This window comes from Microtus oregoni, unplaced genomic scaffold (assembly GCF_018167655.1).
Source record: "Microtus oregoni isolate MIOR12 unplaced genomic scaffold, Mior012 000008F_ref0000371, whole genome shotgun sequence".
Lineage (NCBI taxonomy): Eukaryota > Metazoa > Chordata > Mammalia > Rodentia > Cricetidae > Microtus > Microtus oregoni.
This window is the reverse complement of record NW_024543067.1, coordinates 38,519,700-38,536,466: the sequence shown is the minus strand read 5'-3', so window position 1 is coordinate 38,536,466 and position 16,767 is coordinate 38,519,700. Positions and strand designations below refer to the sequence as shown.

Below are 16,767 nucleotides of genomic sequence, written 5' to 3'. Positions count from 1 at the left end.
ATAATGAGATCTGGTGCCCTCTTCTGGCATGTAGACATACATGCAGGCAAGATACTGTATAAATAATAAATGAATCTTTTTAAAAAAAAGACCATTTGGGTGGGGGGGAGGGTGGCGCACACCTTTAATCCCAGCACTCGGGAGGCAGAGGCAAGCGGATCTCTGTGAGTTCGAGGCCAGCCTGGTCTACAAGAGCTAGTCATTTGTATGTGCGGCATCATCTCATGTTCTCATCTGAACTAGCCTGAGAGTGACCCCCTGCCCCATACGCATCTCTAGGCCAGGCAAGGCGCACACGCCTGTAATCACAGCATGGGCTTGGGAGGGAGGAGCAGAAGCAGGATGACCCCTCTGAGTTTGAGCCTTTGATACATAACCAAGCTGTCTCCAAACAAAGCCCATTTCTTTTTTTAAAAAAATATTTATTTATTATGTATACAATGTTCTGTCTGTGTATATGCCTGAAGGTCAGAAGAGGGCACCAGATCTCATTACAGACGGTTGTGAGCCACCATGTGGTTGCTGGGAATTGAACTCAGGACCTTTGGAAGAGCAGGCAATGCTCTTAACCACTGAGCCATCTCTCCAGCCCCAAAGCCCATTTCTTGAGGAAGAGAATCACACTGATATCTGTCTTTTGTTGTTTTATGTGTTTGGTCATTTTGGCTGCATATACATCTGTGCACATGTGTACAGTGCTCATAGAGACCAGAAGAGGGTGTTGGATCCCCTGGAACTGGAAATACAGACAGTTGTGAGGTACCATGTGGGTGCTGGGAATCCGAACCAGGTCCTCTGCAAGAGCAGTATGAATGTATGTATATACGTTTATATGTGCGTATTTATCTATCTCTCTACCTATCTATCCATGTATGTATCTATTCATATATGTATGTACATATCCACACATATATCTTTGTGTGTGTGCATCCATACATGTATCTATCGTGTACATATGTATGAATTCACCTACCTTTCTGTCCATCTTGGTGGTGCTGGGGATAAACCCGAGGCTTTCTGCTGCTAGGCAAGGACTGTACCATGAGCTACACCCCATTCAACTTTCTTTTTTAAAAGTAAAGGAAGCTAGGTGTGGTGGCACAGGTCTGTGATCCCAGCATTCAGGAACCTGAGACAGGAGGATTGCCACAATTCCAGAACAGTCTGGGCTATTTAGTGACACCCTGTGACAAAAACAAACAAAAAATAACAAAACAATACCGGAGCTGTAGCTCATTGAAGAGCCCTTGTCCAGCATGCCTGAGGTCTGGGTTCCGTTCCAGCACCACATAGACCGGAGATGGTAGTGCATGCCTGCCATCCATCCCAACATGAAGGAAGTGGAGGCAGGAGGACAGAAGTTCAAGATCATCCTTAATGATTCATACACTGAATTTGAAGTCAGCTTGGGATACAATAAGACCCCGTTTCAGAAAAAAAAAAAAAAAACGGGCTGGTGAGACCTAAGCCCCAAGGCTGGGAACCACATGGTAGGAGAGGGCTGGCTCCCAAAGTTGTCCTGTGCCCTCCATATGTGCCCTAGTGCATCGGGGCATGCACACACTCACACATGCACACACACGTGTGTGCACACACGCACATGATAAATAAATGTTTACGATTTTTAAAATCATAATGATCTATTCCCAAATCGGTGTAATCCACAAACAGAAAACACCATAGCATGTTGTTTGTCAGACTGCACGGCCTGGTCCCGCTCACACGTCCAGTTGGTAGTCGTCTTTAGGATTTTTATTTCGAACCGGACTGGGGAAGAGGTACCGCCTAGTGCAACAACACAGCTTCCATCTGTGTCCTGCTGAGGCCATTTTTACAAACGGCCTGACTAGACATGAAGAAGGTAAGTCTCCTGTCCATGACCACATTAGCAACCACCAACCCCCTCCCCCGAAACAAAACCCTGCTGTCTGCCCCACCCCCCTACACTGGTTATGGCGGCGGCTGTGCCCAAGAGGGCCCCTGTTCCCTCCGGAGGCCTGTGGCTTATCTGTCCCCGACTGCGTGCTGGCCCCGCCCCCTGGAGGGAGCTGCCACTTGGAAGCTCCTGGTCAGCTGTGTCCGGCAGCTGCTGCTGACCCAGCTGTGGACTGGGGGAAAGGGGAAAGAGGAAAGGGGAGGGGAGGGGGGGACACGAAGGGGCTGGAGCCCTGGGCTTCCTGAAACTGGGGCTGCATCATGGACCACCTCAGGGTGTCCCTCTGGCCTCGGGTTGGCCCCCTCTGTCTCCTACTTGCTGGTGCAGCCTGGGCTCCCTCACCCAGCCTCCCGGACCCCAAGTTTGAGAGCAAAGGTAAGAGCCATACATGGGTACCCCCTCATAAGTCGTAGAGGGCAATGCTACCGCCTGAATTTCCAGCTTGGGTCTCAGGGGCCACACATCCACGTCCTCTGAACCCCCAGATGGATCCTACAGTCAAACTGGTTTCTGAACCTGATGAGGCACGTCAATGTCTTGACCCTTGAGCCATGCCCAGGGGGAAAAGTCTTAGAAGGGCTTAAGATTGTTTTAGCTGTTTGAAACAGGATCTCAGAAGGTAGACCAGGCTGGCCTTGAACTGCTAGGATTAAAGGCAAGTGTCACCCTGCCTGTGCTGTTTTTGTTTTGTTTTGTTTTTGAAGCAGGGTCTTATGGTAGCTCAGGCTGCCCTCAAATTCACTATGTAACTGAGGTTGAACTTGATTCTCCTTCCTCCACCTCTCAACTACTGGGGTGACAGGTTAACCAACACCTTTGGCTCTGTTTTTTTTTTTTTTTTCTGTTTTGTGTTTTGAGGAACTCTGAGACGTGGTAGAATTCGGAAGGGCAGAGTAGGTCAGAGCTCCTAGTTGGAAGTGATCAAACTCACAGTGGCCCTGGAAAGTGGATAAGGTGGTGGGAGAACAGGACCCGTCTGCAGGCGACTGTAAACACGGTTTGGCGCGGCGTATGGTGCTAGATCTCTTCCACTTCTTGCTAGGAGGAGGAAGGGGGGCGGGGGACACGGTTGGCGCTATCGGGGGGCAACCGGGTGCCTGCGGGGACCGATAGGAGGCCAGTACTCTGCACACACGCGCGCTAGGGCGGGGCCAGCACCGCTCAACTTGCAGGGTGAGTGGGCGTGTGCACGGGGTTGGGACAAAGCAGGCGGGGTCGCTACTGCGAGTTCTAGAGGTGCCACTTCAGCAAGACCCCTCGAAGGCCCTCTAGGAGAAGAGGGCGGGGCACTACAATTATCGTGTCTGCACAGGCGATAGGAGGGAGGGTTAGGGGACTGTGGAGTACAGACTTCGACTTCCCTGACCACCACCCACCTCCCCGCTCCATGGCAACCCCCCTCCCTAGCGGCCCTGCTGGCATCCCGGGGCTCCGAAGAACTTCTGTGCTTCACCCAGCGGTTGGAGGACTTGGTGTGTTTCTGGGAGGAAGCGGCGAGCTCCGGGATGGGCTTCAACTACAGCTTCTCTTACCAGCTCGAGTGAGTCTCTCAGGACTAGGTGACCTAAGGCGGGGTTCGGGGCAGCAAAATTTCCTGAATGTCATAACCTGGAATGTCTCCACCGGTCTGAAGTCTTGGTTAAGGGTGACAGGCTGGGGTGGGGGTGGGGGAAATGGGCGGAGGGCTCCCCCTGGTGGCCGGGGTTGGAATAATTCTCCATCAACGGTCCATCACATTGGAATTGGGGCGCTCCAATGTGGTCTCCACTATCTGAGCAAAAGAAATCAAAACCTCTCCAGTCATCTCCTACCCTCCCTGCTTGTCCAATCTTTTCTTCTCGGTTTCTCCGGTCGCACAGGGGTGAGTCACGTAAGTCATGTCGCCTGCACCAGGCACCCACAGTCCGCGGCTCCGTGCGTTTCTGGTGTTCACTGCCGACAGCGGACACGTCGAGCTTCGTGCCACTGGAGCTACGCGTGACGGCGGCCTCCGGATCTCCTCGCTACCACCGCATCATCCATATCAATGAAGTTGGTAGGTGAGAGGAGATGGGAGCGACATCGGTCAGGGTGGAGGCTGGGCTGTGTCCCTGCCTACCCGATTTGCTTCATTTTCTGCAGTGCTCCTGGACGCCCCTGCGGGACTGCTGGCGCGCCGGGCAGAGGAGGGCAGCCACGTGGTGCTGCGCTGGTTGCCACCTCCTGGGGCACCTATGACCACCCACATCCGTTACGAAGTGGACGTGTCTGCAGGCAACAGGCCAGGGGCCACGCAAAGGGTGAGAGTCCATTCAACCTCCCTGCGTCCTGGCCCAAAATACCACTCTTTTGGGTCCCCATCGCTGTTTGTGTTTTTTAAGATTTGTTTATTATAAATATTATACAGGGTTCTGTCTACTTGTGAACTCAGGACCTCTGGAAGAGCAGTCAGTGCTCTTTACCTCTGAGCCATCTCTCCAGCCCCAACCATCGCTATTTTTTAATTGCTCTCTTTTCTGTGCTGGGTGCACGCTCGCCACTGTGCCCTTGAAGGGATCAGAGAACAACTTTTCCTGAGTCTTTCTCGTTTTACCACTAGGGTCCCCTGAGCGGCACCATACCTAATTGGCGCTCACGTTAGCTCACGCCCACATTCCCCCCACTCGCACTTTGCTCAGGCTTCTCTCGGGCCTCAGCCCCGCTCACAACCTAGTTCACATCCTCAGATGTCAGGGTCTCTGTGAGGTGCCTGGCTCTTCCTTTATATGGCTCAGAGTCAGCTCTTGGCTTTGGGGGTCCTTGATCTGATTTGCCTTGAGCCAAAAAATGGGCCTTGTCAGTGATACCGTTACTTGAGTGCCCCTAAGTACCATTCCCATTGTTAGAGTGCTGACTAGATGCCTCCGTGCAAGCTCCCACATCTTCTCACTGGGCGCTAGTTGGTGAAATTTCTGGCTCCACCGAACCCTAGGTGGAGGTCCTGGAAGGACGCACTGAGTGTGTACTGAGCAACCTGAGGGGCGGGACGCGCTACACCTTCGCTGTTCGAGCGCGCATGGCCGAGCCGAGCTTCAGCGGCTTCTGGAGCGCCTGGTCTGAGCCTGCGTCGCTGCTGACCGCTAGCGGTGAGGTTCCAGTTCCTCGGAGAGAAGAACGAGGTGGGCCAAACACCCGGCAAACCTCCCTGACCTCCTTCCTGTCTCCCAGACCTGGACCCTCTCATCCTGACGCTGTCTCTCATCCTCGTTCTCATCTCGATGCTGCTGGCAGTGTTGGCACTGCTGTCCCACCGCCGGTGAGCCCCCAACCCGAGCTAAAGTCAGATCTCTCTCTAGGGAAAGCAGGCTGAGGGGTGAGCACTGGCCTAGAGTCACCCAGTTATCAGTGATAGAGTACAAGCCAGACCACACCCAGACTCTTGAACTTCCTTTCTCTCGGTCACCTCTTGACCTCAGCGATGGCTCCTTCCCGCATTCTTTTGTGGGTCCCATTTCCCGATGTAGTCAACCTTGTCAAAACAACCAGACAGTTAATGGAAGAGATTTAAGCCCAGTGGCTTTAATGACCTGACCATGCTGCGTATTTATAATTATGTGTTGCGGTATTTATAATTCCCAGTGCACTCAAAACTTTGCTCGTCCTACTTTTCCAGAAAGTACACATCCTGCCAGCCCTTTGTGGCCCTGGGTATTTACTTCGTTGGGAATCGCGCACGCACACAGGCACTTACGCACGCACGCACGCGTTTTGGTGGTTCCGGGGATTCCACCCTCAGCCTATGGAAAGGAGAGATGACGGGTGTGAGGGAGCCTGCACTGAACTCCTTTGCATCCTTCAAAACTATCCCAGACACCCTTTTGTAGGACCTCCCCCCCCCTGCAGGAACCTTGGCATCACTGTAGTGGGGGGACCTGAGAGGGCACTGGTGAGTGCCCAGCAGTACACACCCATGGACTTGTTTCTGACTTCAACAGGACTCTGAAGCAGAAGATCTGGCCTGGCATCCCAAGCCCAGAGAGTGAGTTTGAGGGTCTCTTCACTACCCACAAGGGTAACTTCCAGGTAGGTGACCTGTTTGTCTTCTCCGCTCCTGGGGCTGCCCTGCTACTGCATGCCAAGCCCAGGCCTCTGAGCAGGAGGGTGCTCTCTTCCCAGCTGTGGCTGTTACAGCAGGACGGCTGTCTGTGGTGGAGCCCAAGCAACTCCTTCCCGGAGGACCCACCTGCCCACCTAGAAGTCCTCTCAGAGCGCTGCTGGGGGGTAACACAGGCAGGGGAGCCACGGGCAGATGACAAGGGGCCCTTACTGGAGCCAGGGGACAGTGAGCATGCCCAGGACACCTACCTGGTACTGGATGAGTGGTTGCTGCCCCGGAGCCCATGCAGTGAGGACCTCTCGGGATCTGGGGACAGTGTGGACCCAGTGACTATGGATGAAGGCTCGGAAGCATCTTCCTGCCCCTCTGAGTTGGCCTCAAAGCCCAGGCCAGAGGGCACTTCACCTTCCAGTTTTGAGTACACCATCCTGGACCCCAACTCCCAGCGCCTCTGCCCTCGGGCGCTACCTCCTGAGCTGCCTCCCACTCCACCTCACCTGAAGTACCTGTACCTTGTGGTGTCTGATTCGGGCATCTCAACAGATTACAGTTCGGGGAGTTCCCAGGGAGTCCATGGGGACGCATCTGATGGCCCCTACTCCCACCCCTATGAGAATAGCCTTGTCCCGGACCCAGAGCCTCTGCACCCCAGCTACGTGGCCTGCTCCTAGGACGCCAGCCTACGAGATCCCAAGCCCACAACTTCTTGAACAGGGTTGAAGACCATACTTAAAGTCACAGCTGACCTCGGTCTTCTGCCCAGCCCATCCTGTCCAGGAAGCAACAGCCTTGCAATGTCAAGATGGACAGTGATCTGCCTGTACATAGAAATATATACATATCGATTTTTCTACCACTCTCTATCTGATTTGTGTGTGTAACTCATGGATGGAGTCGACTCCCTCCCCCCGCCTTGTTCCTGCCATGCTTCATGGCCCGGGCTGGTTGTCTGTGCTTCTGGTTGCTCCTCTGACCTCTGCCCCCATCTTGTCTTTGGATTGCTCCATCAGACCACACACCACAACCAGGTTTTATGTTTCTTACGTGAGTTCCAGGGATGTGGGACTCATGTTCCTAGACTGGCATGGGAAATGCTTTTACTCTGAATTCTCTTGCTAGCCCATATTTTAGTTGAGATGTGGTAGCTGAAGGTGACCTTGAACTTGTGACACTCCTGCTTCTACTTCCTGAATGCTCGGACTCCAGGCTTGTTCCACCATACCAAGATAACGTGGTGCTGGGAACTGAACTTGAGCTTCACACATGTGCAGTCACTATGCGCTCTGCTGCAGCCTCTGTAAAAACTTCAAACCCCAACTTTCCCTGGACCTAGACCATGGGAAAGCATAGCAAAAGTCTTGGTGCTAAGATTGAAATTGTGGATCTGGCAAACATGAAGAGGGACCACAACAGTCAGGGCATGCTCCCTAGCTGCCAATACGAGTCACCTGAGACTTAGTGCCGCATCCACACTGCTCCTGGGGGGGCACAAACCAACATCTACTCACCCAGATAGAAAAACAGATCCAAGTACGCGTGCCACCGAGTCCAATTTGGTGACCCAATGAGTGTTACTGGAGTTATGTGCATTCCTGCACATGTGGGTGAGGGGTTACTTGCAGGAGTAGAAGTGACTCGGACAGCTGCACCAGCAAAGCCCACCCCAGCACTGGAAGCCTGGAGCACCCTGCACAGCTGCAGACAGTTCGACAGGTTAGAAAGCATCCTTTCTAAGCAGCTCAGCTTGTCTGAGAGTTCCAGGGTCTTTCCGAAGCCTTTGAGTTGTTTACTTCCCAAGCTTAAGGAGCTCCCGTTACAGGATGAATTATTCACCCCTCCCCCCCCCTTACAACACCCTGAGTCACGAGCTTACCTTCAGGATTGATTTGTTTTGTTTTTAAAATTTATTTATTTATTTAGTAAGCATACAATGTACTGCTGACGAGGAAGGCACCAGGTCTCATTACAGATGGTTGTGAGCCACCATGTGGGTGCTGGGAATTGAACTCGGGACCTCTGGAAGAGCAGCCAGTGCTCTTACCCTCTGAGCCATCTCTTCAGTCTGTTTTTAAGATTTTTATATACTTTTGTAACAACCGATTTTGTGTTACACCCTCGGTACAGTTCACGCGCCACTGTACCTTACGCAAGTCGGGCAAGGGCCTGGAGATTGAAAGAACGCACAAAGAGACCTGGGTCATTCGAAAGGAGGTCAGCTGAATGGCCTTTATTCAACCTTGGGAAAATCCTTACATACCTAGCTGCTGCACAAGGATTTCTGCCCAGGCAGATGGAAAATTACCATGCCAAAGATGAAGTCAACAATGCCCTACATTTAATCACCAGGTGGGACAGGGGGAGCACAGAAACAAACAGAATGCTTTAGTTAGCTGACCAAAAACTGTCCTCAAGATGCACCCCAGGAAGCCGGGCGGTGGTGGTGCACGCCTTTAATCCCAGCACTTGGGAGGCAGAGGCAGGCGGATCTCTGTGAGTTCGAGACCAGCCTGGTCTACAGAGCTAGTTCCAGAACAGGCTCCAAAACCACAGAGAAACCCTATCTCAAAAAACCAAAAAAAAAAAAAAAAAAAGATGCACCCCAGGAACAAGGGTAGACCCGGGCCCTACATACTTTAATTTCATGTGTATGAGCATTCTGCTTATATGTATGTATGTTCACCACTTCTTGCCCAATGTCCAAGGAGACCAGAAGAGGGCATCAGATCCCCTGGAGCTGTAGTTGCAAACGTTGCGTCTGATAGGAATCCGCATTCTGTGGGAGAATTCTTAACCACCAAGCCCTCTCTCCAGCTCCCTAGTTTTTTTGTTTTGCCTTTGAGACAGGGTCTCACTATATAGCCCTGGGTGGCCTGAACAGTCCATTGAAACTAGGCTGGCATTAAACACACTAGGATTAACAGCCTGGCCCATTTGGGTTCTTCCGAGACAGGGTCTAGTGTATGCCAGAGTGGCTTAGGACAACCTTACACAGTGACCTCCTACACCTACATCCCAAAGCTGGGCCTACCATTTTGCATATAACCATGCTCAAATTCAGTTTAATGGCATTAAAAATGTATGTCCTATACTCTATGTGGAGTGAGTCCACTCCCAGCCGTACACCCTACACACATGTGCAAGGGCATGTGTATGTTTAATCCTGACAGTATGTAAGCAGAGACACAGAGGTAACGGATACAGGCACCCATGGAATAGGCAAGAGGAGTCAAGTATATGAGAACACGCCATAGGCCCTGCCCTCAAGAGATGGGGCTGGAGGATCAGAAGTTCAAGGATAGCCTCTGCTAAGTATTTATTTAGTCTGAGCCTAGCCTGAGCTACACAAGGTCCTGTCTGGGAAAAGAATGCAACAGGTAAAGAAATGAACTAGGAAACGTGGCTGAATCTCATCAATGACAGCCAGTGGGCAAAGGAAGCTCCAGCTGACTATATTTATTTATTTAGAAGGGTTTATTATTTATTTATTATTATTAGTGTGGAGGGCGTGTGTGTGTCACCACCCAAAACTGGAGGTCAGAAGACAACCTGCAGGAGTCAGCTCTAGACTCCAACCATGTGGGTCCCAGGAATCAAAGTCAGGCCATCATGCAGGTTGGCAAGGTCCCTTCCCTACTGAGCCATCTCACCAGCTCTCAACAATGCTAGTCTATAAAAGAAAACCTACACTGTTCAGGTCTTTGACTCTGCACCTGTCCCCGAAGTCAGTGTTCTATCCAAGGGACACTGAGGACCAGAGAGGTTGTCACATGCCAAAGTTAATGACTGGCTTCTAGCACTAGAACCTTTTCTATCTGAGCAGGGCTTAGAAGCCTGGGTAGGCCATGGGGTGATCTTCATCTCTCCACTGGGTAAGAAAGTCACTGACCACTCCATCCTGGGACTCAGCAGGCCCGACGCCACGCTGGCTCGAAGGCAGTACTGCTGTCCCAAGCCTAGGGCATCTGGCTGCAGCCAGCACTGTGCAGGAAAATACCGCTGAAGCAATGTCAGATGTGGGACATCATCGTCGGCTTCTTTTTGGGTCTCAAGGGCCACCACAAGCCCGCAGCTGCCACTGGCTCCAAGATGGTGGCTAAAGTAGGCAACAGTATCCAGAAGCAATGCAGCCAAGTAGGCGGCTTCCTGGGCCCCTGAATCTTCTGCTAGATAGTCTTCCAGGCCGTCCAGCAGTAGAAGGGACAGGGCAGGCCCTGGGGCCTCATGGGCAGAGGCTAGCAGCTGGAGAAGCTCTGGAACTGAGGATGGGTACTGGAATCGAACCTTCTAGAAGACAGGAAAAGGCAATATTTAATATAGGAGGCCAAGATGCCATACTATGGCTGCCATAGCTCTTCTATTCTTTCCCAGTCGAGGCTCTCACGCCCCATACACAAAGTTCAGGATGAAGCACCAGCAGCCTTTGCCCTTCTCTGATACATGCCTTTGTCCAGCATGTATCATGGCTCATGTTACCCAGGATGATTGAAAACTCGTTATGTAGCAGGATGGCTTGATACTAAGGAAACTCCGAATCAGAGGGGGAGATAGAAGGGGGAGGGAGAGGGGAGATGAGAGAGAGGAGAGGGGAGAGGGAAGAGGGGAGAGGGAAGAGGAGAGAAGAGAGAGAGGAGGAGAGGAGGGAGAGGGAGAGGGAGAGAAGGGGGAGGGAGAGGAAGGAGGAGTGTTTAGACCAAGGTTTCTACCCTGACCGCTCCTCCTGGGCGCCCACGCTCGCTAACGATGGTCTTTCATTCAATTTTAACTAAACCCGCACTGCCATTGCCACACTTGGCTACTCCGAGTCCTCCACCCTCCTCTTCCACATAGGTTTTCTGTCGTGCCATTGGCCTGCCGACCTGCCACTCATGCGCAGCCTATCCTGCCATTGGGTGACACGTTCCAGGCCGCGCCCTCCGGTTACCTGGAGCCGCCAGGGTTCCCGCGCTGCGGGTGTATTGAGCGGCAGGCTCTGAAGTGGCCTTCGTGTCAGGAAGAGGACAGGCCCGCGGCCTTCCCCTGCCGCCTCGAGGGCGGCTGCAAACAGCAACGATGTCTGCGCGGAACGCGGAGCGCCGAGCAGCAGCAACGGCGGCCCGCTAGCTCCATCCCCCTCGGGCCTAGCCGCGCTGCCCGCATCCAGCACCCGCCTCAGCGCCTCCGCCATTTGCCAAGTACCGCTGACCAATCAGGGCTGCGCTCTCATCCCGGGCCCGCCCACACCGATGCCTCATTGGCTACAGTTCACAGCTTCACTGTCGGTCGCTGGAGCTGTCGTAAACGGTCAAAACACGGAACGTGGAGGAAGCTGGGGCTTGAGGGATCCCTGGAGGAAGCTGGGGCTTGAGAGATCCGTGGAGGAAGCTGGGGCTTGAGGGAATCGGCCGCCGAAAGCCGCGCGATCAGATTAGAAGAAAGGTCGAGGGTGCCAATGTGCTGCCCAGATTCTAGGCCGGAGCCGGGGAGGGTGGCTGAGTTCAGTTTCCAGTATCCACAAGGTGACTAACAACCGTTTCAGGGGATCCCACGCCCTCTTCTGACCGCGGCCACGAGGCACACGTATTTACATGCTCTCCGCCCCCCCCCCACACACATAAAAGTAATCTTAAAAAAATATATAGGTCACCCTTAGCTACATATTGAAGTTTTCGGCCAGCCTGAGCTACATGAGCACCTGTCTTTTTTTTTTTTTTTTTTTTTTGGTTTTTCGAGACAGGGTTTCTCTGTGGTTTTGGAGCCTGTCCTGGAACTAGCTCTTGTAGACCAGGCTGGTCTCGAACTCACAGAGATCCACCTGCCTCTGCCTCCCAAGTGCTGGGATTAAAGGCGTGCGCCACCACTGCCCGGCCATGAGCACCTGTCTTAAAAATAAATAATAATAAAAACCAGATTCTTAACCTCAGCTTGCCCATTTGTAAAGCGAGTATTCTGAGTCTTTGTGATCATCGCAGTGTGTTGGCATGAATATTAGCTAAATGTCACCGAAGGACTGTTCATAGGCGGAAAAGGACAGCTGTTTGTTTGGCTTTGCATGCTTCAATATGAGAATGTGGTTTGTATGGGCTGCAGATGGGAACTCATAGTTTTTTTGTTTGTTTGTTTTTTGGTTTGTGTTTTTTTTTTTCTTTTTCATTTTACACTTGTCTGGAACTCCGAGGATGGCTTATGCTACCACACCAAGTTTTTTTTTTTTTTTTTTTCGAGACAGGGTTTCTCTGTGGTTTTGGAGCCTGTCCTGGAACTAGCTCTTGTAGACCAGGCTGGTCTCGAACTCACAAAGATCCGCCTGCCTCTGCCTCCCGAGTGCTGGGATTAAAGGCCTGCGCCACCACCGCCCGGCCGCTACCACACCAAGTTAAGGCAGGAATCAAACTCAGGGTTTTGTACCTGCCAAGCAAGCACTCTACAAATTGTGCTGCGTTCCTAGCCTCAATGAGGGGTTTGTTACATTGATTTAGTTGCTGTGTGTGTACGTACTCCGATGACCCAGTGTTCAAGGACAACTTGTGGAATGGGGTGCAGTTCTTTCTCTCCTTCCATGTGGGTTCCCCAGGATGAAAGGTCTTCAGGATTGGTACAAGAACCTTCAGTCATCTCACTGACCCTGATTTCCGTTTTAAGTTTTAAAAATTTCTATGTGTGTGGGTGTGTGCAGGCAGGACTGTGCCCTCCCTGAGCGTGTGGAGGTCAGTCCTCGCTTACCATCTCATTTGAGGTAGTGTATTTTGTTCACTGCTGTGTAGGTCAGACTGGTTGGCCCAAGAGCTTCCGGGGTTTGTCCTGAGTCCACGCCCAAGGTCATCACAGCCCTACCCTGACGACACTCATACTTTGTCTGGTGTTTCCACGGCGCTCGTGCCTGCACTGCTAGCACTTACATGCTGAGCCCTCTCCCACGCTCCCTCTGAGGGCTCTTGAAGACACCCCTCATCTGACTTTCTTCTTGGCCTGGGACCTTCTTAATGCTTGCTTCTATTGGCATTGGGAGAGATACTGTAGAGGACAGATGTGCTAATAGGTTGAGGGCCTTGAAGGCTTCTTCATGAGCATCTGCTAAGTACACTGGAGAACTGCAAGTTTTTTAAAATAATTTATTTATTTTATGTACATTCGTGTTTTGTGTGCGTGTATGTCTGTGTGAGGGTGTCAGATCTGGGAATTACAGACAGCTATTATCTGCCATTTGGGTGCTGGAAATTAAACTTGGGTCTGTGCTCTTAACCACTGAGCCAAATCTCTCTAGTCCCGAGAACTGCAATTCTTGTTAAATCACTGAATGAAGGAAGAATTAATGAGAACCAAGATTCTGATTGCACAGCCAGTCTCTTCACCCAGACTTGGCTCTAGAGCTATCACTCAAGCCTAGGTTTCCCTGGAAACCTTGTCTCCTAGTAACTTCAAAGTGGTACAGTTGCCTGGAGACCCAGGGACAGGGCGGAACTGTGATTTCCTAGGCTTACTCTTTCCCTCTGGGGACAGAAAACAGCTCCAACAACATCCCCCGGTACACCCACACACACAGCTGGGCACCCCTACACCCTGTGCCCATACACACACACACACACACACACACACACACTATGCCATTTTGCATATATTCCCTTTTCAGACTTTCATTCCATACACACACACACAGCTCAACCCTGACACAAAGAATCCTATACAGTATTCATACTCTATTCTTGCACGCGCGCGCGCGCGCACACACACACACACACACACACACACACGGACACACTTTGAGATCACGGTGTGATTGGCATTCTGCACACAAGCACACATACATCCTCAGCACCCTGTTACACTGATCTGTGAAGTATGCTGCCTCAGCTCCCACCCCCGCCCCAGACACACAGCAAGCATAAAGCACACAAGCCCCAGGTCACAGGAGCACACGGACAGAGGAGCACACGGTCACAGGAGCACACGGACACAGGCATGTCTTGATCCTTGCCTAGAAGAGCTGGCTCTAAGGGCTCTGTCTAGCTCTCTCTTTGGTTTGTTGCTGGTTCTGTCTTTTTCTTCCTCTCTTCCACTCAGCACTGGGGATTGAACATGGGTCCCACGCATGCTAAGTAAGCTTCCCAACACTGAGCTACATATAGCCCTGGTCCTCTTTTTGTCCCCTCACATGAATTTTTTTATATTTCTATTTTATGGCTATGTGTTTGCCTGCATGTATTATATGTACCACATGAGCATGGTGCCCTCAGAGTCGAAAGAGAGCATCAGGACTCCTGGAACTGGGCTACCATGTGAGTTCTGAGAATGCAGCCACGTCCTCTGCAAGATCAGGATCAACTACTAAGCCACTTCACCGGTCTCCTCCCTTACTATTTATTAATTTATTAAGTCTTATTTATTTATTTAGTCAGAGTTTTTTGTGTAAATGGCCTTGGCTGGCCTGGAACTCACTATGTAGACCAGGCTAACCTTGAACTCACAGAGATTTCCCTGATTCTGCCTTTGCCTCCAGAGTGCTTAAATTAAAGATATGTGCTACTACAGGTTGTGGGTTTTTTTTTAATTGAGATACTCAACTTATGTTGCCTAAGCTGGTCTTGAATTGATTGTGTAGCCCAGGCAAACCTTGAACTCATGAAACTTGTGTCTCAATATCACAAGTAGTTGGGATTACAGGCTACAGCACTAGGCCTGGTTGCCATTTGTTGTTCATATGTGTGTGTGTGTGTATGTGTGTGTGTGATGTGTGTGTGTATAGGCATCTGCATGTATGTTTATGCAGCACACATGTGCAGTGTCCATGGAGGCCAGAAAAGGGCATCAGATCCCCTGGAACCAGAGTTACAGATGGTTATGAGCCACCAAGTGAGTGCTGGAAATCAAACCTGGGTTCTCTGGAAGGGCAAAAGTGTTCTTCATTTCTGAGGGGGCACCTCTCTAGACCCTTCAACTCTTCTTCTTGTTAAAAGAGATTTACTGATTTATATTTTATATATGTGGCTGTTTTCCCTGCACGTGTGTCTATGCACACATGTGTGCCTGGTGCCTGCAGAAGTCAGAAGAATTTGATTCCTGGGAACTGGGGTTATAAGCAGTTATGAGCTACTCTGTGGGTGCTGAGATCAAACCTTAATCCTCTGCAAAAACAGCGAGTACTTTCGATCCTTGAGCCATCTCCAGCATTATTATTTTATTTTTTATTGTTTTTATTGAGCCATATATTTTTATCCACTCCCCTCCCTTTTTCTCCCCTCCCCTTCTGCCCTCTCTCATGGTCCTGATGCTCCCAATTTACACAGGAGATCTTGTCTTTTATTACTTCCCATGTAGATTAGATCCATGTATGTCTCTCTTAGGAGCCTCATTGTTATTTAGGTTCTCTGGGATTGTGAATTGTAGGCTGGTTTTCTTTGCTTCATGTTTAGAAGCCACTTATGAGTGAGTACATATGATAGTTGTCTTTCTGGGTCTGGTTACCTCACTTAATATGATGTTTTCCATATCCATCCATTTGCCCACAGATTTCAAGATGTCATTTTTTCCTGCTGTGTAGTATTCCATTGTGTAAATGTACCACATTTTCCTTATCCATTCTTTGATCAAGGGGCATTTAGGTTGTTTCCAGGTTCTAGCTATGACAAACAAAGCTTCTATGAACATAGTTGAGCACATGTTGGGTATATACCCAAAAGTGGTATTACTGGGTCTTGAGGAAGGTTTTTTCCTACTTTTCTGAGAAATTGCCACACTGACATCCAGAGGGGTTGTACCAGCTTGCATTCCCACCAGCAATGCAGGAGTATTCCCTTTACCCCACAGCCTCTCTAGCATAAGTTGTCATCAGTGTTTTTGATTTTGGCCATTCTTACAGGTATAAGATGGAATCTCAGAGTTGTTTTGATTTGCATTTCTCTGATGACTAAGGATGTTGAACATTTCCTTAAGTGCCTTTCAGCCATTTTAGATTCCTCTGTTGAGAGTTCTCTAAGTCTGTACCCCATTTTTTTGATTATTTCTTGAGTTCTTTGTATACTTTGGAGATCAGCCCTCTGTCTGATGTGGGGTTGGTGAAGATCTTTTCCCATTCTGTAGGCTGCCGTTTTGTCTTGTTGACCATATCCTTTGCTTTACAGAAGCTTCTCAGTTTCAGGAGGTCCCATTTATTAATTGTTTCACTCAATGTCGGTGCTACTGGGGTTATATTTAGGAAGTGGTCTCCTGTGCCAATGCATTCAAGTGTACTTCCCACTTTCTCTTTTATGAGGTTCAGTGTGGCTGGCTTTATGTTGAGGTCTTTGATCCATTTGGACTTGGATTTTGTGCATGGTGATAGATATGGATCTATTTCCATTCTTCAACATATTGATATCCAGTTATTCAGCATTGCTTTTTATTCCTTCATTTGTGTCTAAGTGTGGCACTGTCATGGCACACAGTGGAAGGAGAAGGTGACCTGTGAGAGTCAGAGTCAGTTCTCTCCTTCCACTGTGTGAGCCCTGAGATCTGAACCCAGGTTGCCATGCTTACTGGCAGACATTTTGTCCACTGAGTCATCTTGCCCACCCCTGCTTGTTTCATTAACAATATACATCATTATTATGATATATCTCTGGCTGAACATCGCCTGCTTGTAGAGGCTTCACTTGAGCAAGTAACCAAAACTAATCCATCCCCTTCATTATTTTAAAGATTCATTTCTTTTAAAAATCTAAGTGTAGCCGGGCGGTGGTGGCGCACGCCTTTAATCCCAGCACTCGGGAGGCAGAGACAGGTGGATCTCTGTGAGTTAGAGGCC

The 16,767-nt window shown here is 50.4% G+C and overlaps 2 protein-coding genes across 2 annotated transcripts; one reads left to right on the top strand and one right to left on the bottom strand.

Annotated features, from left to right (window-relative positions):
• Positions 1 to 2,173: 2,173 nt before the first annotated feature.
• Epor (erythropoietin receptor) lies at positions 2,174 to 6,689 on the top strand. Its single transcript, XM_041657822.1, has 8 exons — positions 2,174 to 2,311; positions 3,344 to 3,476; positions 3,796 to 3,971; positions 4,058 to 4,215; positions 4,887 to 5,040; positions 5,123 to 5,210; positions 5,890 to 5,977; positions 6,071 to 6,689. Exons 1-8 carry the CDS (start codon positions 2,197 to 2,199, stop codon positions 6,680 to 6,682), a joined length of 1,524 nt encoding a protein of 507 aa, XP_041513756.1. The 5' UTR covers positions 2,174 to 2,196; the 3' UTR covers positions 6,683 to 6,689.
• Positions 6,690 to 8,635: 1,946 nt separating this feature from the next.
• Positions 8,636 to 11,175, bottom strand: Swsap1 (SWIM-type zinc finger 7 associated protein 1). Its single transcript, XM_041657457.1, has 2 exons — positions 10,933 to 11,175; positions 8,636 to 10,295 (listed from the first exon to the last, which is right to left on the bottom strand). Exons 1-2 carry the CDS (start codon positions 11,173 to 11,175, stop codon positions 9,702 to 9,704), a joined length of 837 nt encoding a protein of 278 aa, XP_041513391.1. The 3' UTR covers positions 8,636 to 9,701.
• Positions 11,176 to 16,767: the final 5,592 nt, after the last annotated feature.